Source organism: Chiloscyllium plagiosum, unplaced genomic scaffold (assembly GCF_037043375.1).
Source record: "Chiloscyllium plagiosum isolate Xiang-an unplaced genomic scaffold, Cpla_swu_hap1 HiC_scaffold_35, whole genome shotgun sequence".
Classification (NCBI taxonomy): Eukaryota; Metazoa; Chordata; class Chondrichthyes; order Orectolobiformes; family Hemiscylliidae; genus Chiloscyllium; species Chiloscyllium plagiosum.
In genome coordinates this window covers 55,550,014-55,576,259 of record NW_028270173.1, presented here as the reverse complement: position 1 = coordinate 55,576,259, position 26,246 = coordinate 55,550,014, and the positions used below count along the sequence as shown (strand labels likewise).

The 26,246-nt window shown below is 42.7% G+C and overlaps 1 protein-coding gene across 2 annotated transcripts; it reads left to right on the top strand.

Annotated features, from left to right (window-relative positions):
* Positions 1-1,975: 1,975 nt before the first annotated feature.
* LOC122545314 (interferon-induced very large GTPase 1-like) lies at positions 1,976-22,106 on the top strand. Of its 2 annotated transcripts, XM_087979701.1 has the most exons (3): positions 1,976-2,283; positions 2,899-3,009; positions 16,372-22,106. In XM_087979701.1, exon 3 carries the CDS (start codon positions 16,419-16,421, stop codon positions 21,387-21,389), a length of 4,971 nt encoding a protein of 1,656 aa, XP_087835827.1. In that variant the 5' UTR covers positions 1,976-2,283; positions 2,899-3,009; positions 16,372-16,418; the 3' UTR covers positions 21,390-22,106. The 2 variants fall into 2 exon arrangements, with proteins under 2 accessions (XP_087835827.1, XP_087835828.1); XM_087979702.1 differs by lacking the exon at positions 2,899-3,009.
* Positions 22,107-26,246: the final 4,140 nt, after the last annotated feature.

Sequence of the window (26,246 nt, the reverse complement as noted above, 5' to 3'; positions counted from 1 at the left end):
TTGCTGAATACAGAATACTCAGCAGGGAATGGAAGGTCTGATGGGACTCATAATTTGTAATAAACTTTTTATTCAGAAGTATTATAATTATAATGAGCTATTCTGTGCAGACATCAGTGACACTGTTTTAATTAATGGGTGGGATCAGGAAGCTTTTTAATCAAGCCTGGCAGGAAGCAAGAGAAGTCGAGGTTAAATCGCATTTATTGTAATGCCAGAGGCCTAAGAGGTAAAACAAATTAACTCAGGGCAAGGATGGATCATGGGACAGATATTTTCGCCACTACAGAAACATGGCTGAGGGAGGGCATGACTGACAGCTCAATGTTCCATGGTACAGACATTATAGCAAGGTTAGAGGAGAGGCAAGAAAGGATGAGGAATTGCACTTTTGATTCAGGAGATCAGCACAGCAATGCTGACAGATGACATTCTTGAGGGTTCATCCTCTGAGTTTATATGTGTAGACCTGACAAATAAAAATGTGGAGATCACTTTCATGGCATTGTACTGTACACTTTCCAAAGGTCAGCAGAAGATTGAGGAGTAAATATGTAAGGGGTCTGGTGATAGCTGCAAGAGTAATAAGGTTGTAATCGATGGGAATTTTAACTTTTGCATCATTGACTGGGACTGTCAGTGTTTTAAAGACTTGGATGGAGAGAAATTTGTTGAGTTCATTCAGGAAGACTTTCTCATGTTGTATGCAGATGGCCCTACTAGAGAAGGGGCAAAACTTGACCTCCTTTTGGGAAATTATGCAGGGCAAATGACTGAAGTGTTAGTGGGGAAGCACCTTGGGACCAATGACCATAACTCCATTAGTTTTAAAACAGTTCTGCAAAAGAATAGGTCTGGTCCACAAGTTAAAGTTCTAAACTGGGCCAACTTTGATGGTCTTAGACAGGAACTTCCAAAAGTTGATTGAGGGAGGCTGTTTGCAGGCAAAGGGACTGGTTAGTGGGAGGCTCTCAAAAGTGAGGTAAGGAGAGTACAGGGCTAGCATGTTCCTGGGAGAGTGAAGGGTAAGGCTGGCAGGAGTAGGGAACACTGGATGACTAGAGTTATTGAGATCCTTGTCAAGAAAAGGGAGGAGGAATATGACAGTTATAAGCAACTGAGATCAACTTATTTCCTTGAGGAGTTTAGAGGGTGTCAGAGTACACTTAAGAGAGGAATCAGGATGGTTAAAAGGAGACATGAGAGGCCTTTGGCAGATAAGAGAAGAGAGAATCCAAAGGGACTCTACAAGTACATGAGGACAATATAGTAACTAGGGAGAGAATAGGACCTCTTAAAGATTAACAAGGTCGTCTATGTGTGGAGCCACAAGAGATGGGTGAGACTAGAAATGAATATTTCTCCTCAGTATTTCCCATCAAGAAAGACTTGGATGCGAGAGAACTTGGGGGATTAAACAGTGATGCCTTGAAGAGAATCCACATTACAGAAGAGGAGGTTCTTAAAATACATTAAGGTAGATAACTTCCCAGGAGCTGATAAAGTGTATCTGAGGACTTTGTGGGAAGCGAGCGAGGAAATTGTGGGGCCCTTAGCAGAGATATTTGTCTCATTGACAGCCACAGGGGAAGTGCTTGACGATAAGAGTTTGGCTAATTTTGTGCCATTATTTAAGAAAAACCACAGGGAAATGCCTGGAAACTACAGATTGGTGAGCCTAACATCTGTGGCAGTAAAATGTTAGATGGAATTCTAAGAGTCAGGATCTACAGGCATTTGGAGAGGCAAGGACTTATTTGGAATAGTCAGCACGGCTTTGTGCATAAGAAATCATGTCTCACAAGTTTGATTGAGTTTTTGAACGGGTGATCAAGGAAGTAGATGAAGGACAGTGCAGTAGACCATGTTTCTCCAATGTGAAATTTGAGTAAAAACGAAACTTTCAGCATTTCCCGGAAACAGTTTCATTGTGGAGAACTGCAACTGAACAAGTGAAAGTGAAACGGTTTGAAACCCCAATGCTGACTTCTATACAAGGTCAGAATTTTATGATCTGGCGAAGAAAGTATCAGTGCCCACAGTAACTAATCCTTATCTATATCGGATTGCAGCTTTATTCCAGATATAAATACCTGTTAAGACAAGACTTTTAGCCACTGAAACAATCAGAAACTAACTTCATCTCCCACGACGGATGAGAGTCTTCGACAGTGTTTCAGCAAGTGCCGTTGTTCCTGTATCTGAGATCTTTGTGAAAACTCTGGTCCATCCAGTCCCGATAGTGACTCCCCCACAGCTGGAACACAGACAGTTTATGTACAGGTCAGTGAAATAGATTCATGTGGGAAAGAACCTGCAAGTGTGAGTTTAGCTGTTTGTATATATGAGTGTGAGGATGGTCTTCTACATTACTGTGAGACAGTGAGAGGGTGGCCGGATAGTGTGAAATACTATTTGGAGGTGTGTGAATGTAAAATATTTGTGAGCATGTGTATAAGCACGTGTGATCGAGATAATCACAAGGGGCAAAAACAGTAAAACTGGTCAATGAGACAGACTGGTCAGACTTATCTTGTATACCTCCAAGTAAAGGTTAGTACATCCAGCTCATTTCCTTTGTGACTGTCTTTTTACTGATTGATTCCTTGCTTGAGTTACACTCGTTATACTGTAACATCAATTTCTGTCTTGGGGTTGTTGTACTGTGATATCAAGTACATTGGATCAATCCACTGCTCTTCACTGTCCAATGGGATTGACAGACTTCAGTCTTCTGCTTGGGCTGTGACTTTTAATGTGTTCTATATTTTTCTACTTTCACTGTTCCAAAACAGAGTATCACCTTTCTGGTGCTGTTGGATTTTATAATGTATTCCAACTCTATTGTGAAAACATTCAGAGTCAGGAAATTCTGATAGTTTTCTTTTCACATAACAGGTGCTGTCAATGCAGGAGAAGAGATCTTACTGAAACCACTGGTGTCTCCACACATTGCAGTGATTCCCCTACAACTGGAAAACAATTTCATTTCAAGGAAACCTGTAGAATGTGAGATTATCTATTCGTGTGTCTGAGTATAAGGGGGGCTGGAGTATTATTATGAGACAACAAGGTTGTGGATAGGTGTGACAATGGTTGTGTTAGCATTACAGTAATTCCATAAGTATTAAAAATGTCTGTGAATTCACCACATTTGTGTTTTTAGAAACATGTCTGACTACAAAAAATGATACTGTACTGTACTTTAGGGAGGGTGAAGGCCCTGCGGTATTATTATTTGACGATTAATCCAGAGACCCAGGTAATGTCCTTGGCACCTGCTTAGCAAACAGCAGAACATGAATTCCATTCAAATCTGGAATTAAGAGACCATAAATTCATTGTCAATTGTCAGAAAAAAAAATCTGGTTTGCTCATGTCCCTTAAGGAAGGGAATTGCCATCCTTACCTGGTCTGGTCTGGTCTGGTCTACATATGACTTCAGGCCCACAGCAATGTGGTTGACTCTTAATGCCCTCTGGGCAATGAGAGATGGGCTATAATTGCTGACCTCGCCAGCAATGCCCTCATCCCGTGAATGAATCATTTTTAAAAATTTGCATATGTGTTCAAAATGTGTTCAGAAATTAGGAAGTTGTGCTTTGGTTATAAAGCGCACTGGTGTGACCACACCTGCAGTTCTGTGTACAGTATTGGTCTTGTCATTTACGAAAGAATGGAAAGAAACTGGAAGCTGTTCAGGGAAGGTTTAAAGAGTAGTATCTGGAATGGCCAGGTCACCTGATGAGGAAAGTTTGACATGTTATGTTTGTAAATGCTGGAGTTTAGATCTGTCTGTAGCAGTGACTTGATTGAAACACAAGATCTGGAGGGATCCTGACAGGTTGGTATGGAGAGAGTGTATCCTCTTTAGGGAGAGTCTAGAATGTGGGATCATTCCTTGGAGATAAAGTTTTTTTTATGTAGTCAGGAGTAACAAAGGCTGAGATAGGAGATTGGTTGGTCAATAGGAAGCAGAAAGCAGAAAAAAGTGGGTCTATTTTTCAATGTGGTATGGTATCACATGTGCCACAGGGGTCAGTGCTGAACTCACAATCCTTGACAATTGATGTCAAGGATTTGGATGAAGGAATTAAAGGCATGGTACCGAAGTTGCTAATGGCAGATAGATTGGCGGGAAAATGAGATGACATAAGGAGCCTACAAATGGATGTAGATGGGTTAAATGAGTGGGAAAAGATCTGGCAATGGATTATAATGTAGGAAAATGCACAGTTGTCCACTTCGGCAGAGAGAATTTTTTAAAAATGTAATCTAAATGCTGAGAGCTTGGAGAGTTCTGAGATGCAGAGAAACCTGATGTCCTGGTTTGTGAATTGGAGGTCAGTATTCAGGCCCAGCAAGTAATCAGGAAAACTAATAGAATGTTATGATTGACTGGAAGGGGAACTGAATGCTAAACTAGAGAGGATTTTTATGTATGCACAGCATTGGTGAGACTGCATCGGGTATACTGTGTACACTACTGAGCACCAGACTTATGGGAAGATATTAATGTCAATATTGGAAGCAGTTCTGAGAAGGTTTACCAGACTGAAATGAGTGATTTGGTTTGATTTGATTTACTGTTGTCACATGTACCTGGGTACAGATCATACCTTACAAAATGCATTAGAGTCATAGAACAAAGCAAAGACAGTGCTACGGCTACAAAGGAGGTACAAAAAGAGTGAGATCAACATTAAATTTAGGATTTGCGCGGTCCATTCAGAAGTCTAAAAGATGCAGGGAAGAAGCTGTTCTTGAATCTGTTGGTCCATGAATTGAAGCTTTTTTATCTTCTGCCTTTTGGAAGAGGTTGGAAGAGATGATAACCAGGATGGAAGGGGCCTTTGATTATGTTGGCTGCCTTACCAAGTCAGTAGGTATAAATGGAGTCAGTGGATGAGAGATCCACTTACATAATGGACTGGGATGTGTTCACAACTCTCTGTAGTTTCTTACAGTCCTGAGCAGAGCAGTTGCCATGCCAGGATGTAATGCATCCAGATAGAATGCTTTCCACGGTACATCTATTAAAATTGGCAACAGTCTTTAAATTTCCTTCGCCTCCTGAGGAAGTAGAGGTGTTGTTGGCCTTTCTTGCCCAAGTGGATGGAACAGGACCAATTGTTGGTTATTGTCACTGCCAGGAACCTGACACTTTCAACCTCCTCAACACCATGGAAGCAGACAGTGGCAAGCCCTGCACTCTGCTTTTTGAAGTCAATAACCAGCTCGTTCACTTTGATGACTTTAAGAAAGAGAATATTGTCACTGGTGTCTCCACACATTGCAGTGATTCCCCTACAACTGGAAAACAATTTGCAGCTTGTGTGTCAGGGAGTCGAGGGCCCAGTTACAGAGTGGGGGTTGCTCAGACCTAGGTCTTGGAGTTTAGAAATGAGTTTGGTTGGTATTGTTGTGTTGAAGGCAGTTATGTAGTCAGTAAGTAGTCGTCTGATGAGGAAAGGCATCTGGATGAACTGACCCTTGTCTGTTCCAGAATTCGACATTGGACCTGTGCCACAGACCCACCCTGTGATGTGCTGTTCTTCATTCTGGGCTGCCTCAGAGATATCTTCCCAGTGTCTTTTGGATGGCTAATGCTGAACTCTCTCCACTGTCATGCTTTTCCCTACCACACAGACACATCTTGGCACAATGTTCTGCCCACAAGCAACGGATATCCCCAGTGGACGGCAATCTACCAAGGTGTTGTTCCCTCTTACATCAGGGATCTGAGTGCAGAGTGCTGCATGTGGGGTCCATGCAACCAGCAACTAAGCAAAGTTATTGGGTGCCACACCATGGGCAAATTCTGTGGCCTGGAGGAGATGTTTCATATTTATGTAGAGAGAGTCTGGTCCTTTTAGTTGGTTGAGGGGGCTGCTCTTAAAAGTGTAGTTCCCCCGATATCAGCCCCACCGTCCTGATCCATGGGCATCCGATGTGGTACCGATGGACAAGTGTACAAGTCTTCTCATGGCTTTGATCCTGAGCCTGTCTAAGATGGCCATTCGCAGCATACTGAGGAGGGGCTCAGTGTTCCTGACTGTCTGCCCCACTTTCACAGTTACATCTGAATTCAGGTGCCCCTGGAGTGGAAGCATGCAGTGTTCACTGGCACAGTGGAGGCTGCTCATGACCAATGGCACCCACAGGGATGGAGAGCATGATTAGCCTGGATCATGATATTATGATTTAGTTCATCTTTCTTTGCTTCTGTAGTACAAGTTTCCTTTTGATCTTGAGCTTTGTATTTGTTTTGATTTGATCCATTTTGAGGGCTGTTTTATTTCCCTTTGTTTTGATTTTGGATCCCTTCAAAGAGGGTTTTTTTACTTTAGCCCCACGTTGTCCCTGTCCCATCTGCAGCCTGGCAGACAAGGCATTCGGCCCCAACACCACATGTGCACTCAAGGTGATTCAGGCGTGTGGTGGGCTTCCAGATGAACTGAGCCCTGTCTGACTGGATGTCGATATTAGTTCTGCACCATGGACCCTCCCCTGCGGCAATCTGAGCCATCTCAGGGATATCCTCCTGGTGCCCCTTTCTGATAGCACAGAGGCACTATCTGTATAAGCTGATGCTGTACACTCTACCCTGTGATGTTATCAATCAGCACCCACACACCCTGGCATAATATTCTGCCCTCAGGAAGTGGAGGGCCCTCTACAAAGGGGTCCTCCCCTCTTACTTGGGGGATCAGGGGTGGAGAGTGCTGCACACGGTGGGCCCGTGTAACTGGTGAATCCGATTTACTGGGTGCCAGACCCACATGCACGTTCTGTAATCTGGAGGAGATGGTGTGGCACATTTATGTTGAGTGCAACTATTTGCATATCCTTTTTGGTTTTTTTGAAGGGGCTGCTGTTAAAACTTTGGTTGCACTTCAGCCCCACACTCCTGATCTACAGGTACCTGATGCGGGGAGGGGCTGACAAGTCTACAGACATTCCCATGCCTTTACGCCTGGGCCTGGCCAAGATTGCCATTAACAGGTGCAGACATGGTGCTGAGGAGGATCTTATCATTCCTGACCGTCTGCTTCTCTTTCACCTTTCTCTTATATCTGCACTCGGGTGTCCATGGAGCGGGAGCAGATGGTGCTCAGTGGCACAGTCACAACCTTTCAAGACTTCTCGGTGCCGCACGCTCTAGAAGATATTATCAGTCTGGATAACAATATTCTGAGTTAGTTAGTTTTACGGTTGCTTCCATTTGATTTTGAGTTTATATCTGTTTTTGATTTGTGCCCCAGGAAGTGTCCTATGGTATCAACATGCAATTCCTGTCCTCTCCTACATCAGGGATCTGGGGTGGACAGTGCTGCATTGTTGATCCCGTGCAAATGGCTAATGAGTTAATTTACCAGGTGACAGACCATGGCCATAGTCTGGGCCTGGAGAGGATGGTGTTTCAGATTTACATTGAGCGTGTCCATTTGCAGTCTTTTTTCAGTTTTTGAAGGGTCTCCTGTTGAAGTCTTGTTTGCATTTCAGCCTCACACTCGTGATCTTTGGGCACTTGGTGCAGGGGAGGTGTAGCAAGTCTCTGAGCCTATTCATGGCTGTGGTCCTAGCCATGATGGAGATGAACAGGTACAGGTAGCAGGCTGAAGAGGGTCTCCTTGATACTGACTGTCTATCCCTCTCTGAGGGTGACTTCCACACTCGGGTGGAGAGGAAGCATACAGTGATCACTGCTGTGGTTCTGTTCGCCGAGCTGGAAGTTTTTGTTGCAAACGTTTCATCCCCTGTCTAGGTGACATCCTCAGTGCTTGGGAGCCTCCTGTGAAGCGCTTCTGTGGTGTTTCCTCCGGCATTTATAGTGGCCTGTCCCTGCCGCTTCCGGTTGTCAGTTTCAGCTGTCCGCTGTAGTGGCTGGTATATTGGGTCCAGGTCTATGTGTTTGTTGATGGAGTTTGTGGATGAGTGCCATGCTTCTAGGAATTCCCTGGCTGTTCTTTGTTTCGCTTGCCCTATAATGGTAGTGTTGTCCCAGTCAAATTCATGTTGCTTGTCGTCTGCGTGTGTGGCTACTAGGGATAGCTGGTCGTGTCGTTTCGTGGCTAGTTGATGTTTGTGGATGCGGATCGTTAGCTGTCTTCCTGTTTGTCCTATGTAGTGTTTTGTGCAGTCCTTGCATTGGATTTTGTACACTACATTAGTTTTGCTCATGCTGGGTATCGGGTCCTTCGTTTTGGTGAGTTGTTGTCTGAGAGTGGCTGTTGGTTTGTGTGCTGTTATAAGTCCTAGTGGTCGCAGTAGTCTGGATGTCATTTCAGAGATGTTCTTGATGTATGGTAGTGTGGCTAGTCCTTTGGGTTGCGGCATGTCCTCGTTCTGTTGTCTTTCCCTTAGGCATCTGTTGATGAAATTGCGAGGATATCCGTTTTTTGCAAATACCTTGTATAGGTGTTCCTCTTCCTCTTTTTGCAGTTCTGGTGTACTGTAGTGTGTTGTGGCCCTTTTGAATAGTGTCTTGATGCAACTTCGTTTGTGTGTGTTGGGGTGGTTGCTTTCATAGTTCAGGACTTGGTCTGTGTGTGTGGCTTTCCTGTGTACCTTAGTGGTGAATTCTCCGTTTGGTGTTCTCTGTACCATCACGTCTAGGAATGGGAGTTGGTTGTCCTTTTCTTCCTCTCCAGTGAATCGGATTCCTGTGAGTGTGGCGTTGATGATCCGGTGTGTATTCTCTATTTCCGTGTTTTTAATGATTACAAAGGTGTCATCAAAATACCTGACCCAGAGTTTGGGTTGAATTTGTGGTAAGACTGTTTGTTCTAACCTTTGCATTACTGCTTCTGCTCTGAGTCCAGAGATCGGTAAGCCCATGGGTGTTCCTTTGATTTGTTCGTATATCTGGTTGTTGAATGTGAAGTGTGTTATGAGGCACAAGTCCAGTAGTTTAAGTATGCCGTCTTTGTTGATGGGTTCAACGTCCTGTTGTCTGTTATGTCTGTTCAGCAGGTTGGCTATTGTTTCTCTGGCTAGGGCTTTGTCAATAGACGTGAACAGTGCCGTTACGTTGAATGAGACCATGGTTTCTTCCTTGTCTACGTGTATATTTCTGATGATGTCCAAGAATTCCTGTGTTGATTGTATAGAGTGTCTGGATCCGCTGATCAAGTGTTTCAGTTTCTGCTGTAGTTCTTTAGCCAGTTTGTGTGATGGTGTCCCTGGTAGTGATACTATGGGTCTGAGTGGGATGTCTGGTTTGTGCACTTTAGGTCCATCGAATCTGGGGGTGTTGTTGCTTTCAGGTTTCATTCTTTGTAGGTCCGACCTGGTTATCTGTCCGTTTTTTTGTAGGTTCCTCAGTGTGTTGTTTATCCTATTGGTGAGCTGTGGGGTGGGGTCAAACTCCCTCTTTTGGTAGGTGTTGGTATCTGCAAGTAGTTGTTGTGCTTTTTGGATGTACTCTGCTTTGTCCAGGATGACCGTCATTCTGCCTTTGTCTGCTGGTAGTATGATTATGTTCTTATCGTTTCTTAGTGATTTTAGTGCTTCCCTCTCCTTGGTGTTGAGGTTATGTGTTTGTCTTTTCCTTGTTATCAGGGGTACGATACTTTGCCTCACTGTTTGTTGTGTCTCTTCTGTCAGTCCATTATTCCTGAGTGTGCATTCTAGTGCTGCTAGGAAGTCTGCTGTCTTGGCATCCCTGTGGTTGTAGTTGAGTCCCTTGGCCAGTATTGTTCTTTCCGTGTCTGTGAGCTGTCTGTGGGAGAGGTTTTTAACCCAGGTGTGTGTTGTGGTGTCCTCTTTGTTGTGTTAGTTTGGCCATTTTTTCTTTTAGTGCCGTTTTTTTGCGGTGTGTAGTCCTGTTCTGTCCTATGGTGACAGCCTGTTCTATGGTCCGGGTCCATTCCTGATTCGTGGTTTTTGAAATTAACGACTTTTGGCGCGCAATTTCATGTCTGTATCTGTGAAGTATGTTGTGAGCGTCTGTAATCATTACCTGGATCACCCTGAGTCCTTTCTGTCTGGCTGTGTCTCTGGCTTGTGGGTTGTTGACTGGTGGTCTGTATCTGACACTTGGTGGAAGGATTCGATTCTTTCGGCATTCATGCAGGAACCGGAGTTGTTCGTTTGTGGCGCTTAGGCGGTTAGCGCAGGATTCCCATTTCCTGGCTTGTCGTAGCGTCTCTCGCCCGTAGGTGTTCAAAGTTTGTGAGAACATTTGTAGCTCGGGTGCTCGTTGCTGTGGTTTTGTTCGCCAAGCTGGAAGTTTTTGTTGCAAACGTTTCGTCCCCTGTCTAGGTGACATCCTCAGTGCTTGGGAGCCTCCTGTGAAGCGCTTCTGTGGTGTTTCCTCCGGCATTTATAGTGGCCTGTCCCTGCCGCTTCCGGTTGTCAGTTTCAGCTGTCCGCTGTAGTGGCCGGTATATTGGGTCCAGGTCGATGTGTTTGTTGATGGAGTTTGTGGATGAGTGCCATGCTTCTAGGAATTCCCTGGCTGTTCTTTGTTTCGCTTGCCCTATAATGGTAGTGTTGTCCCAGTCAAATTCATGTTGCTTGTCGTCTGCGTGTGTGGCTACTAGGGATAGCTGGTCGTGTCGTTTCGTGGCTAGTTGATGTTCGTGGATGCGGATCGTTAGCTGTCTTCCTGTTTGTCCTATATAGTGTGATCCTATACAGTGATCAGTGGAGTCTTTCGTGACTGATGGGTGTCGCTGGAGCTGGACAATGATGGTTTAGCCTGGACAATGATGGTTTAGCCTGGACAATGATGGTTTAGCCTGGACAATGATAGTTTAGCCTGGACAATGATGGTTTAGCCTGGACAATGATAGTTTAGCCTGGACAATGATGGTTTAGCCTGGACAATGATAGTTTAGCCTGGACAATGATGGTTTAGCCTGGACAATGATAGTTTAGCCTGGACAATGATGGTTTAGCCTGGACAAAGATGGTTTAGCCTGGACAATGATAGTTTAGCCTGGACAATGATGGTTTAGCCTGAACAATGATAGTTTAGCCTGGACAATGATAGTTTAGCCTGGCAATGATGGTTTAGCCTGGACAATGATGGTTTAGCCTGGACAATAATGGTTTAGCCTGGACAATGATAGTTTAGCCTGGACAATGATGGTTTACCCTGGACAATGATAGTTTAGCCTGGACAATGATGGTTTAGCCTGGACAATGATGGTTTAGCCTGGACAATGATAGTTTAGCCTGGACAATGGTTTAGCCTGGACAATGATGGTTTAGCCTGGACAATGATGGTTTAGCCTGGACAATGATAGTTTAGCCTGGACAATGATGGTTTAGCCTGGACAATGATGGTTTAGCCTGGACAATGATAGTTTAGCCTGGACAATGATGGTTTAGCCTGGACAATGATAGTTTAGCCTGGACAATGATAGTTTAGCCTGGACAATGATGGTTTAGCCTGGACAATGATAGTTTAGCCTGGACAATGATAGTTTAGCCTGGACAATGATGGTTTAGCCTGGACAATGATGGTTTAGCCTGGACAATGATAGTTTAGCCTGGACAATGATAGTTTAGCCTGGACAATGATGGTTTAGCCTGGACAATGATAGTTTAGCCTGGACAATGATGGTTTAGCCTGGACAATGATAGTTTAGCCTGGACAATGATGGTTTAGCCTGGACAATGATAGTTTAGCCTGAACAATGATGGTTTAGCCTGGACAATGATAGTTTAGCCTGGACAATGATGGTTTAGCCTGGACAATGATGGTTTAGCCTGAACAATGATGGTTTAGCCTGGACAATGATAGTTTAGCCTGGACAATGATGGTTTAGCCTGGACAATGATAGTTTAGCCTGGACAATGATGGTTTAGCCTGGACAATGATAGTTTAGCCTGGACAATGATGGTTTAGCCTGGACAATGATGGTTTAGCCTGGACAATGATAGTTTAGCCTGGACAATGATGGTTTAGCCTGGACAATGATAGTTTAGCCTGGACAATGATGGTTTAGCCTGGACAATGATAGTTTAGCCTGGACAATGATGGTTTAGCCTGGACAATGATGGTTTAGCCTGGACAATGATAGTTTAGCCTGGACAATGATGGTTTAGCCTGGACAATGATAGTTTAGCCTGGACAATGATAGTTTAGCCTGGACAATGATGGTTTAGCCTGGACAATGATGGTTTAGCCTGGACAATGATAGTTTAGCCTGAACAATGATGGTTTAGCCTGGACAATGATAGTTTAGCCTGGACAATGATGGTTTAGCCTGGACAATGATAGTTTAGCCTGGACAATGATGGTTTAGCCTGGACAATGATAGTTTAGCCTGGACAATGATAGTTTGGCCTGGACAATGATGGTTTAGCCTGGACAATGATGATTTAGCCTGGACAATGATAGTTTAGCCTGGACAATGATGGTTTAGCCTGGACAATGATGGTTTAGCCTGGACAATGATAGTTTAGCCTGGACAATGATGGTTTAGCCTGGACAATGATGGTTTAGCCTGGACAATGATAGTTTAGCCTGAACAATGATAGTTTAGCCTGGACAATGATGGTTTAGCCTGGACAATGATGGTTTAGCCTGAACAATGATGGTTTAGCCTGAACAATGATGGTTTAGCCTGGACAATGATAGTTTAGCCTGGACAATGATGGTTTAGCCTGGACAATGATGGTTTAGCCTGGACAATGATAGTTTAGCCTGGACAATGATGGTTTAGCCTGGACAATGATAGTTTAGCCTGGACAATGATGGTTTAGCCTGGACAATGATAGTTTAGCCTGGACAATGATGGTTTAGCCTGGACAATGATAGTTTAGCCTGGATAATGATGGTTTAGCCTGGACAATGATGGTTTAGCCTGGACAATGATGGTTTAGCCTGGACAATGATATTTTGATTCCGTAACTTTTTTGTATTTCAATAGCATAGGTATTCATTTTGCCTTTAGAGTTTGTGCTTGTTTTTGATTTTCTGCCCTAGGAAGAGGTCTGTTTTATTTCCCTTTGTTTCAGTTTTGGACTCTTTGTAAGGCCAAGGAATCTTTATCTATTCCCTTTGATAATGGATGCCAATTTCTTGTGATTCATGTACCAGGACTCCTTTGTTCTATCAGTTTCTTGAGTCTTTCTCCATTTAAATAATATTTAGCTCCTCCATTTATAATTATAGAATCATAGAATCCCTACAGTGTGGAAACAGGTCCTTCAGCCCATCAAGTCCACACTGACCCTCCAAAGAGTAACCCACCCAGACCCATTCCCGAACCCTATTATCCTCCAATTACCCCTGACTAATGGACCTAATCTACTTATCCCCGAAAACTATGGGCAATTTAGCATGGTCAGTTCACCGAACCTGCACATCTTTGGATTATAGAAGGAAACCAGAGCACCCGGAGGAAACCCACGCAGACACGGGGAGAATGTGCAAACTCCACACGGACAGTCGTCCGAGACTGGAAACAAACCCCGCTGTGAGGCAGCAGTGCTCACCACTGAGCCACCAGGCTGCCCATTTTTTAAAAAATGTTTTTTTAAAAAACTGTGATCACAGTTTTTTAAAAAATGTCTTTGCCCTTCACCAAAGCAATGAAGCAAGAGAGGAACACAATATAATAAAAACCCACAAGAACACCAGTTTGCAAAGTAATGCAAAGCCAAGAGATGTTCAAAGGAAGGGGGAGGGGAACCACAGCACAACGGTCACATTTCCCTTTCCACATTTATATACTTTGTCAAGGTTGACACAAACTCTGAAACATGTCATAACTATAGCAAATAAACTTCAGAAATAAAACAGACCTCTTCCTAGGGCAGAAAAATCAAAATTCAGAAATTCAATTCACTGTTTTAAAACCCAAGTTGTTTGCAAACACAGCCCATGTGAAAACACTACATTTCCTTACCATAATGATAAAAAGTTTACATTATTTCTTGAATGATTACAACCACTTCTAATTTTGCCTGTGGGGGACACAGTGTGAAATATCCATTCTAACTAACAAAAATATCTGCAATTTATTTCATCTTCCTTTTCTCCAGCCAATGTGCATAATCTCACATTTTCCCACACATATTCCATCTGCCACGTTTTTGCCCACTCACTTAACCTGAATATATCCTCTGTGGACTTTTTGTGTCATCCTCACTACTTACCCTCCCATCAATGCTCATGAAACTCACAAACTTGACAATAGTATATTCACTTCCCCATCCAAGTCCTGAATATATTGTAAATAATTGTGGCCCCTGCACCAATTCCAGTTGCATGCTGAGTTACACATTGCCAACATGAAAATGTTGAATTTATTCCAATGCTCTGCCTTCTATTAATTAGTCAATACTCTATCTATACTAAGAAATTATCTCCAACATCACGGGCTTTTATCAAATGGCCTAATATGAGGCACCTTCATCAAATTTGGAATTTCAAAGACCAAATATATTACATGCTGGTTCCTCTTTACATATTCTGCTTGTTACTTCAAGAATTTTAAAAAATTTGTCCATCATGATGTCATCATGGATGTCTTGTTGGGATTATACAGGATGTTAGGGAGGCTTCTTCTCGAGTACCTGTACCTCTACCAATGTCAGCTACTGCATTCGTTGCACCCGGTATGGTCTCCTGTCCATCGGGGAAACAGGACGCCTTCTTGCGGATCTTTTCAGAGAACATCTTTATGTCACCTGCACCCACCAACCCAACCACCTCGTTGCTGAACACTTCAACTCCCCCTCCCACTCCGATAAGGACATGCAGGTCCTGGGCCTCCTCCACTGCCAAACCATTCCCACACAATGCCTGGAGGAGGAACCCCTCATATTCTGCCTTGGGACCCTGCAACCACACCATCAACAATGTGAATTTCAACAACTTCCTCATTTCCCCTCCCACCACATTATCCCATTCCCAAGCCTCCAAGTCGGCACCATGCTCCGGATCCGTCCATCACTCCCTCCTTTGACCTATCTCCTTCTCCCTCACCTTCATCCACCTATCACTTTCCCAGGTACCTTCCCACCAACCCCACCCCTTCCCATGTATCTCTCAGCCCTGATCCACAAGCCACATTCCTGATGAAGGGCTTTTGCCCAAAACATCGATTTTCCTCCTCCTCGGATGCTGCCTGACCCAGCTTTTCCAGCACCACACTCTTGACTTCTTCTGGAGTACTGTCCAGTGCTGGTTGCCCTGTTGTAGGAAGGGTATTATTAAGCTGGAGAGATTTCAGAAGTGACTTACCAAGACTTTACCAGGAATGGAGTGTCTGAGCATATGGAGATACTGGATAGGCTGGGACCTTTTCACCGGAGTGTAGGGGGTTGAAGGGTGACCTTGTAGAGGTTTATAAAAGCATGAGGGGTATAGATAAGGGGAATGATAGGAGTTCTTTCTCTAGGGTGGCAGAGGTGGGTGCAGGTATTTGAGATTGAATGGCATATTTTGAAGTGACAGGAGAAAGATTTCAAAAAGACATGAGGAATAACTGAGGGCAGTTCCTGAAAGACCCATTTTGGAGTTTTGCTGATAATACATCATCTGCAGATCCCAAATTGGAGCCAAGTTTGTGATTGATTGCAGCAGCTCACAGAGTGGGACTGGCAGCAGTTAACAAAGCAATTCAGTGTCATGTAAAGTAAAACCACTTTCTGCATGTACATCAGGAAGGTAAGATCAATGGGACCAAGGTTTCTTGCTGTCCAGGTACACTGATATCGAAGAAGCGATATGTAGAAAACAGGAGAGCAATTATTTTCTTCTTGATACAAAGAAAATAATATTGCTGAAAAAACACATTTTGTCAAAGATTTTTGTCTTACAAACATGAAGATACTTTGCATGTGAACAAATTCAAAGGGAAAACCAACATTTCTCCAACATTAAAGAAGGGTCATGATTGGCCAACAAGTGGAATCTGTACTGAAAATAACAAATGCTGGCGATCACAGTGGGTTAAGCAGCATCCATGGAGAGACAGCAAGCTCATGTTTCAAGTCTAGATGACTCTTGGCTGTGTTGAACCCAATAATGATGATCGACAGTTAACCGCCAGGCTTTGTTAAATTTTAAATCAAGCAGGTTAACACCGATTGGTCTTTGAGTTGGTATTCATGATTGCCTCACCTTCCTTGAATCCTCGTGAATGCAGGACTTTGTTCAGTAATTTTCAAGTTCTGTACAAGAAATGACTATAGAAAACAATATGAAAACAATAGGCAGAGTGACACCAAGGGAATTTGTGAATGAGAGTGAATTCATGAGCTGGGGGCTTAGGCCAGAGTTGGCGGATGCAGAGTGTAAGGTGATAGGATAACAAAGCCGTATAGTTCTGTTTTTTTACAGCACTGTTTGAATTACTGGCTGAATAATGTTGATCAAATAATTTAATATGATATCTTTCTTAGTTTCAGCACAGCCAGAGCCTGATCTCTCTCTGCACCATCAGGAAGCCATGAATACTGAGGTGGAACAGATGATAACTGAATCTAACTCACAGTTCACAACAAAGCCTGTTCTGGGAGAATCAGAACACAGCACAGGGTCACATAACTCAGTGGAAGGAAACAAAACCACAACTGACCAAGAACAGAATTCAGTCCAAAGAGATAATTCAGTTTCTGAAAACAATTATTCTGATATTAGTTATGGAAAATTTAATACAGGAAACAATATTCCCAAACTCCTCATGGAATTAGCGTATCAAAGTAAGAAGCTGTTCCTGAGTGACATTCTCAGCGTAAATGCAGAAACACTTCAAAATCAATCACCTGATTCACCTCAGGAAATACCAGGATATTTTCTCCGGAATTTAATGATGGTTCATTCCAGGGCAAGAAATTTTAATTATGAACTAACTAAGACACAAAATCAGTCAGAATCAGAAAACTTGGATTTTCTATCTCAGGATGAACACAGTGAAGGTTTATACCATCCCCTGGATATCATTGTGTCTATTTTCCTGTGTGCTGACCCATTCGTGCAGCAGGAGCTGATGGTAAAGATGTCCCTGTGCCAGTTTGCATTGCCACTGTTACTGCCTGCTGGCAACAAGGGCTACACCTTCCTACTGTGGGCCCTGCGCTCCATTGTGAAGAAGTGGTGCCCACTCTCACTCCGAGACAGTGCAGGCTTTAAGGAAACAAATATGGTGACTGCCGACATTCCCATCTTTTCCTTCATTCGACTCGGTTCCTGCTCCATCTCCAAATCAATGATTCTAAATGAAGTCCTCAGCCCCTCCCAGCAACATCACAACTTCTTCATCCATCACAATATGGAGGGCGGTGATATCCCTCGCAGGATTTCTGATGGTCTTGTCGAGTTGTGCTGGTACCTGCCCAGTGGGAGTGAGGAATTGGATCTTTTCCCAGAGCCAATGACCATATTAAACCTTCGAGGTGACGGTCACGAGTTCCACACACAGGTTCAGTTTCTGACAACCATCTCTTCAGCTGTTTTTATTTGGATTGATAATGTTGACAGTGGCTCAAGCAAGACCCTGAAGTCCCTCGCCCAGTCTCCAGCGAGTAAATACATAGTGCTCACTGGGAGCAGTGTGAGCAGTGAGACTAAAGGGCACTTAAAGGAATTCATTACATCCTCAGTGTTTAAAAAGGAACAAATATTCTTTCAAGGAAAAAGAAACAATGCAGAGTTTACTAAGACACTGCGATCCACATTGAAAAAGGCCTTGGAAATAACCCATCAAAATAATATTCGGGACCCCAGCCATTTGGAGACACTGGCAGTAACTGCAAGAGAGATGGGAATTTCAATAGATGAGGATGACGAGCTGTGTTCACAGGGTAAAGAAAAATCTGGTAACATTTATAACCCTATTAAAGGAGAGACCATTAGCCAATACAAATCAAAAAACATGTCTTTTCAGGGTTTCACTTGGCAACAAGTTTCCAAAATAGAAAAAGAACAATGTCGCCTAAAACAGGGAAAGGAGAGTTCACCACAAAAATATTGGAATGACCTTGAGGAAGAGAAGAGGAAACTCCTAAAGCAGCAGCGAGAGAAAGGTATATCGGCTGATATGAAAGGTTTTATCACAGCCCTGACAGACAGGGATGAGAGGACATATTTCCTGCAGTGGATGAAATTCCAGTTGGATTCCAGATCGAGAGACACTCTCTCTGTTTTACGTGAACAGTATAAAGCTTTGTATGAGAAATCTCAGGGACAGTCAACGGAGCAGAAAGACCCTACAATCAACAAACAGTTACAGGAATTAGACCGACAGATAACTGCCAGCTCCCTTGGACTTGAACACTTCATGCGAGAAATCGGACTGATCTATGAAACACTGATAAAGCAGGAGAACCGTAATGAGGAAGAGAGAGACACAGTGCAAATATTACCCCACTTTGCTGCTGAGCTGATGTTGGACGGGTTCCCTCTGGAGCTCATCGATGGAGATGTTTCCAACATCCCTTTACAATGGGTCGCTGATGTACTGAAGGCAGTTGAAGCCAGGATTGGCAGAGAGACCCATGTGTTTGTGCTGACGGTGCTGGGTGTGCAGAGCACAGGCAAGTCCACACTTCTCAACACCATGTTTGGTTTGCAGTTTGCTGTGAGCAGTGGGCGCTGTACCCGTGGGGCCTTCATGCAGCTCATTAAGATTACAGGAGATCTACAGATGGAGCTGGGCTGTGGGTACATCATGGTGATCGACACTGAGGGGCTGAAAGCACCAGAACTGTCAGACATTGACGGCAGCTATGAACATGACAATGAGCTTGCCACCCTGGTGATCGGGTTAAGTGATGTCACCTTGATAAATATGGCCATGGAGAACTCCACCGAGATGAAGGACGTGCTGCAGATAGTGGTCCACGCATTTATACGAATGAGAGAAGTGGGGAAAAGGCCAGTTTGTTACTTTGTTCACCAGAATGTGAGTGACGTGGCTGCTCATGATCAGAATATCAGAGGCTGCAAACATCTGCTGGAACAGCTGGATGTGATGACACGGGCAGCAGCTAAAATGGAAAACCGAGATGGACAGTTCAGCAAATTCTCCGATGTGTTAGAGTATGATCCGATGGAGAATAACTGGAATATCCCAGGCCTGTGGCATGGGAATCCACCCATGGCAGCTGTTAATAGCAGCTACAGCCACAAGGTGTTTGAGCTGAAGAAAAGGCTTTTTCAGAATCTGAAAGAGAAGAGAAATAAAGGGAGACTGTCGACCATCTCTGAGTTTATTGAGTGGACTAAATCCCTGTGGAATGCAGTGAAATATGAGAATTTCATCTTCAGTTTCCGGAACAGTCTGGTAGCCGAAGCTTATAAAGAACTCTCTGTCACATACACCGATCTGGAGTGGGAACTGAGGAAAGAGATACATTCCTTCCTGCAAAAGGCACAGAACAGAATCTTTAATACAAAACAGGATCCAGAAAGGGAAGCTCAAAGTTTGAAAAGTGAACAGATTGCATTGCTCAATGATCAGAAAGGAAAAGCTCTCCGAAAATTAGAGGAATATTATTCCACTGACAATAACTCAAACCTTGTCGAAAAATACAGGGAGGATTTTGTCGGAAGCATCAATTCTCTGATCATTGAACGTGGGATGTACATGGACAGAAAGTGTAATGAAGCAGTGCAAAGGAAGAGAGCTTTGCAGAAGGTGAATGAGATTAAGGAACAATATCAGAGTCAGATTGAAGAACAGGTCAATAACCTCCTACAGCAGTGCAGACAGGAAAACAGGGAAATGGATGAAACACAACTGGAGAGAGCGTTTGAGAAAATGTGGCAAGAGACAATTTCAATGTTTAACTATTCACCACCACCAAAAGCCAATATAATGAAGGACATGGAACAAAGTCTACAGCAGAACATGCCTGCGAATACCAAACTCCTCAATGAGCAACTTAGCAAGAAAACCCTGTGTCAACTGAGTGATGTAAAACTCCAAGTAAATGGCAGCCATATTCAGCAATGTGGTTGGAAATGTGTTGATAAACTGAAGTCTTTTTTTATTGGTAAGAATGACATACCAAGTGCCCAGGAGCTGTGTGCTCAGTGGGTGAGGGAGTGTAAACAGTTTGTGAATCAGACAGTGAACCAGGAACAGGATTATGATTCTAATCATTGCAGAGAACTCCTGAGAGTCATTGATGGGAAAATCCAGACACACCAGGATCAGAGATTCACTTTTACTCAACAATTCAGTGTGGATTTTAAACTTCATATCTGTGGATTTGCCATCAAAAAATATGAAGAAGTGCAGGAAAACTTCCTGAAGAAACACAATCCTGTGGAGCAGTTACAAAAGGAGAAAGCAGCTTACTGCCAAAGTTTTAAGGATACCTACCAGGAGAAGGATCAAACCAAACGGAGAGCAGAACTATTCTGTGAAAATTGTCTGATTCCAGCCATAATCCAAGCTGTGGAGAATAAACTGGGATCGAATATTGCTCATCACATGAGGTACAACTGCAAGGGAGGGAAATTCTTGTACCGGAAAAACTTCCAAGTGGCTCTGATGCTTCACTTGAGGGAGAGAGATACGTTTGAAGAATATTACCGATATATAAAACACACCATGTCATTCGAAAAAGATTGGCTGAAAGAACAAGTTGTCCTTTATTGTACAGCCACAGATGATGAACATGTTCCTCTGCTGTGCTCTCACGCACTCTATATTCTGTCTGGGGTTATCACCCGGGTGAGGGAAACTCTGACATATATCACACCTCCAAATAATGAGCAATCAGTGATTGGGATCATTCAGACATTTAGGGCAAAACTGGGGGATGAGATACAGATTCCACAAGAGACACTGGGACCTGTTACTTTTCAGTCTGAAAAGATTAACGCCCAGAACTTCAAACAAGAAATTGAAAGCTTTATCAGTACAAATGATTTGAACGAAAGGGTTAAAGATTGGGGGAAGGATATTGCTGGGAAAATCTCTGCACTCCCCACAGATCCATCCAGTGAATTGTATACAATGTTATGTGGCTGTGGGGAGCGGTGTCCCTTCTGTGGGGTCCTGTGTGATTGTACAAGCAGGGAGCACTCACAGCACAGCACTGAATATCACCGGAGTAAAGGGCTGAATGGAGAAAGATATGTCACTACTGAGATATTGGTGTCAGAGAATTGTACAACATGTGTTGGGAGTGATGGCAGCTTCATGAATGAAGATACCGGCGGGAAATGGTTTCCTACCAAGAACTACAGGCAACTCAATGACCGGTACAAACGCTGGAATATTCCATTTGATACCAGCATTGAAACGTCAGCCTTTTGGAAATGGGTTTTCTACAAATACAACACTGAATTTGCTGATAAATACTCAGCAAAACCAGCAGACAGCATTTCTAGTTGGAATATATCTTGGGAACAAGTTGAAAAAGACATTGAAGATAAATACAAATTAACAATTAGTGAGTTAAAATAGCTTGCTAACTTCAAACACAGACCCTGAGACGCCCCTTTTCCTCTTCGCCCCCATCCATACCATCCCACCTACTCTCGGAAGCTGTCTGCCCCTTCCTCTTCGCTCCCCCCTGCTATGATACTCATCTCCAGAAATCTGCCAGCCCCACTTCCCACCTTCAGTCCAAAGTGCTTTATTGGTATCTCTTCAGCTCACACCCAGTCCTACCGGAAGGTCATGGAGTGGCAGAGACAGCAGCTCTGAGAAATTTCCAGCCGATTTACCAGGTTTGAAGGAGTTTCTAAAGGTGCAACTGATGGTTAGCAGGTGGAAAAAGTAAACCAGTCCCACATGTAAATAATTGACCAGAAAATTAAATTTGGGGTAATTGTTTCTTCACCTTTAAGTAATTTCTATATAGGCCTACAAACCAGAGTGAGACAGGCACCTGATTGGGTCTCCTGATTTATTGCCAGGCAGCAAGTTGAAACTCCTCTTCTTAATGTCACTAAAAGGATCTCATCTGAAAAGGGAAGCTGCCTTTTTGTTCTTCCAGTTATCTGTCATGAATTCACCTGATATTCTATTTTGAACTGTCTCTTTGAAAGTCAAATAAGACTGACATTGCTGAATCATTGTAATTGATGTCACAACGATATGGATTATTCAGAATAAAGTGGTAATTGTAACAGGTTTCTAATTCTGTAAAGCAGAAATAATAAACATGTTATTAACAAATACGATTATTCCTTTAGGTTTTGGTGTTTTATTATTATCGATACTTTCCTTAAATAATTAAATAACAGATGACAAATTTGTTGTTGTTTACATCAATTATTGGAGAAAATATGATTCCTGGCAATATTATCCCAATAGAATATTAAAATTTTCATCCAAACAATACCAACTAAGATGGTATTCGGAAATTCTTCGCTGGTGATAGTTTGAAATTGTATCCAAACAATCTGTATTCTGCTCTACAGTTTTGAATGTAATTAAATTTTCTATAAAGATATTCCTCGATTCAACTTTTTTCATGAAATATAATCAGCTATCACCTCCTTGTCAATAAACAAATGATTTAATCCAGCTTAGTGTTGCCTTTAATAACAAATAAATGGTTGGACAAACCTGTGTAGAAAATAACTGAGTGGAGGATAGATTTCTATATATTATCTGTTAAGTGCTTGACCTGTTTTAATGAAATATTTTCCTCATATCCCCTAATGATATCTCCTCATCCAATGTTTTTAAAGCTAAGTTGGATAATCTTTTGAACAGTAAAGGAGTTAAGGGATATAGTGAGAGGGTGGGTAAGTGGAGCTGAGGCCATGGAAAGATCAGCCATGATCTTATTGAAGGGTGGAGCAGGCTCAAAGGGCCAGATGGCCGACTCCTGCTCCTAGACAAAAGTGAGGACTGCAGATGCTGGAGATCAGAGTTGAGAGTGTGGTGCTGGAAAAGCGCAGCAGGTCAGGCAGCATCCAAGGAGCAGGAAAACCGAAATTTCAGGCAAAAGCCCTTCATCAGGAATCCATATCTCATCCCTACCCTGCTACGGTATCTATACATCAGAGGGTGTCTGTAAATGTTTCCTACCTTATATTTGCTGAGACATGATGCCAATGTTTTTCATTTTGCACTCATCAGACCAAACGTAAAAATGCCAAATTCCAAATGATGACAACAATAATTGACCAAGAGAAGAGGTGCTGATTGGTTAAAGAGTAAACCTAATTGGTCAAAGAATTGCTACGTAGGAAGGAATGGGTAACTAACACCCCAAAACATTGGGAAATTTAAAAAATAATATTTATGATAATCCTAATTTTGTTCTTGGTCGAGGTTTTGTTCACTACAGCAAGAGCAGACTAATCAGAGAATCACATTTAACAGTAGATTTAAACATCTCAAAGACTAAGCAAGCCCAGTCCCTCTGTTACTGTGCAGTGGCAATGTGAGTGGTATTCTACACAAACAGGATTTTCCTTAGGAAATACAAAAAGATATTCTGCCTCCCACACAACTGAGCAATGCTTTGTATAAATTTCCATGTCAGTGTGATGCTAAATATGTGGCAATATATCCCACTGATAGGCTGATTGACTCAATCAGTATGTTCCTTGGTTCATAACAGCAGAATGCAGACCATAATTAACCAACCTAAGCCTGCAAAACCCGAAACAAAACATCTATTGTTCAATCTCTTCAACAATCAGACATTTGCTGAACAATCTTGAGTGTACTGGGAGTATCATTTGAAAACAAAACTTGAGGTCGTCACATAAGCTCATAATGTGGTTGATTGACCCTTGATAGAAGACACATCCATATGTTGGGATCCCTTCTCTGCAACCAAAATTAATATGTTTAACCTCACTTTTTCTTAAAGTAGCTGAGATATTGAGGAGTCTATATATCTTCTCTTTTTATGGCAATGGCTCAGTGAATCAATCATCTTGTCCCAAAGAATAAGCACACTTTTCTGGTGGAGAAATATCTATATTCTTTTGATATTCTTGTGTGTGTCCTGATGAGTACAAATTGAAACTCTTTGAAGAAATGTCTCTGTTTTCAGAAATTTCCAAATTCTGAAGAGCCAAAAAAACCTGTGAATATCTGATAACATAGATTGGAACAGAAAGTGAATAAAATCTCTTATTCTGACCTTCAGCATATTATGCAATGCCTGAGCATTAAATATTGGTGGAATATTGATTGAATTGCCTTTAGTTGCAAAAGATCTAAGATCTGGAAATCCATCTCTAATAGTGTACATTTCTCAATCTCTCTTTGTTCTTTGCAATTTGATGACAACCAGGGAACACAGATTTAAGGTAATGGGAAAGAAAAATAACAAGGAGCTCTGACTATCCTCAGTGGCACAGAAAAGAGAGTAAGTTGGCAACTCTACCCACTGCAGGAGATGCACCAGCTCTGCCATTGAGCTGAGTGCTGAAACTTTTCATCTGATGGAATGAGTTTCAGACTTTTATGGAAAAGGGAGTTAGATAGGTTCAAGTACAGTATTGAATTTGAAAATGGTGATGGTGGTAGGGTGGAGAGACAGGCATCAGCTCCATGGCAGCTCAGAGGCTGGAAAAAGACCCAACAGTACAGTTTCAAACTGGGAATAAGTTACAGAAAGAGAGAGAGGAGTTCAGTTCTCCCGACTTCAGCAGCTGTCTGTCTGTTATGTGCAATCAAAACTCATTGCAAACCTGAAGAGTACAAGGCAACATTTCCTTCAGCTGGTGTTGTACTTTCAATTGATTAGGTAGAGACCTTTTATCTGTGAACCAGGCATTGTGTGTCCCTTGCAACCTATTAGGAGCATCCGGAGAAAGATGATTGAAAAATAAGTTCTGACCAGCATAAGAATTATCAAGATCATCACAGTAACCCATGAAGAGGAACTGTCCTCCCAGTTTTTCTCTGCCAACAACCTAATTTCTCCTTTCCTTTTTTTGTGCGCGTGTGTATTAGTAGGAGTAATCCTAACACAGCACAGAAAGCTGATCTGTGTTTTCGACCAACGTGGGTCTGAAAGTCTGAAAAATTGGGGAATTTTGCACACTTTTTAAAACCTTAAACTTTTCATGCAACTCCACAAAAAGCAAGGCTTTATTTTCAGCACATTATCATGATGGTACATGACAGTTGTCAATCAATATTTTAACTTAGACTTGAATATGTTTAATAACCCAACTTCCATCACACTGGGGTTAAGAATTTCAAATAGTAATGATCTTCTGAGGGATGGAATTCCTTCTCATCTTAATCAGATTCCTTATTATCGAATCATTTGCCCTGGGTCTAGATTGTCATGCAAGGTTAAACACCCTCTCAACATTCAGCCTGACAAGTCCCTCAGGAATTTGTACATGCCAGTAGAATCCCCTCTCCTTCTTCAGAGAAGACTTACTCAGGTAATTCCTGGGATGAGCCCCGTGACTGATGAGAAAGCATTAAGCAAGTGGAGTTGGAGCTATAGTTAGTTGAGTTCTGAAGAATGAGAGGGATCTTACTTGTCCTTCTAGATGGAAGTGGTCATGGGTTTGAAAGGTGCTGTCTTTGGTCAGCATGGACAAGTTTGACTGAAGATCTCACCAATGCCCAATGCAGTTGCAGCAAGGCACCTCTGCTTTGATACTTTATCTGCCTTGCAATGAAAAAGTCCATCTTTCTTAATTACCATGGTGCCCCTACAACAGAAACATGGGAACACCAGCAAATTCCCCTCCAAGCTGTTCACTGTCCTGTGATGTTGTTCCTTCAGTGTTCTGGATCAAAATCCTGGAATGCCCTTCCAAAATCCTGGAATTTCCACCCAAAAGGATTAAGGTACAGCACACGGACTGGAGCAGTTCAAGAAATCAGCTCACCTCCATCTTCTCAAGGGAAAGTCAGAATGGGCAATAAATGTCAGCCTAGCTAGTAATGCTTAAGTCCCATGAGCGAATAAAAGAAAGCATTTAGACTGCAAGCACATCCATCCTATAGAGTGATGAACAGAACTGCACAGAGTACTCAGTTGTGGACTAACCAGTATTATAGACCAGGCCAGACCCCCTCAAAGCATTTCAAGAAAGCAGCCCAGATCCTAACTTTTCTAGTTATTTGACGCAAGTGTAGAGTGGATATTCCAGGAGTGATGCAGCTGGCCAATCACACTGTTTTAAACAAAATAAAAGTTATTTATACATGAACAAAAGAAACCAGAATACAGAATAACATAATTTACCTGAAAACCCAATCGACTCCACTACGACTTAATGATGCTGTTCCAAATACTTGCCAAATCCCCACAAACATCCCCTTGGCAAAAACGGTAGAATCAAACACAGGTTCTTACAGGGGAGATATCTGAGAGGGGGA

What these genes read in the sequence shown, in the direction of transcription:
- LOC122545314 (XM_087979702.1), top strand. Translation starts at nt 16,419, where the DNA reads ATGAATACTGAGGTGGAACAGATGATAACTGAATCTAACTCACAGTTC.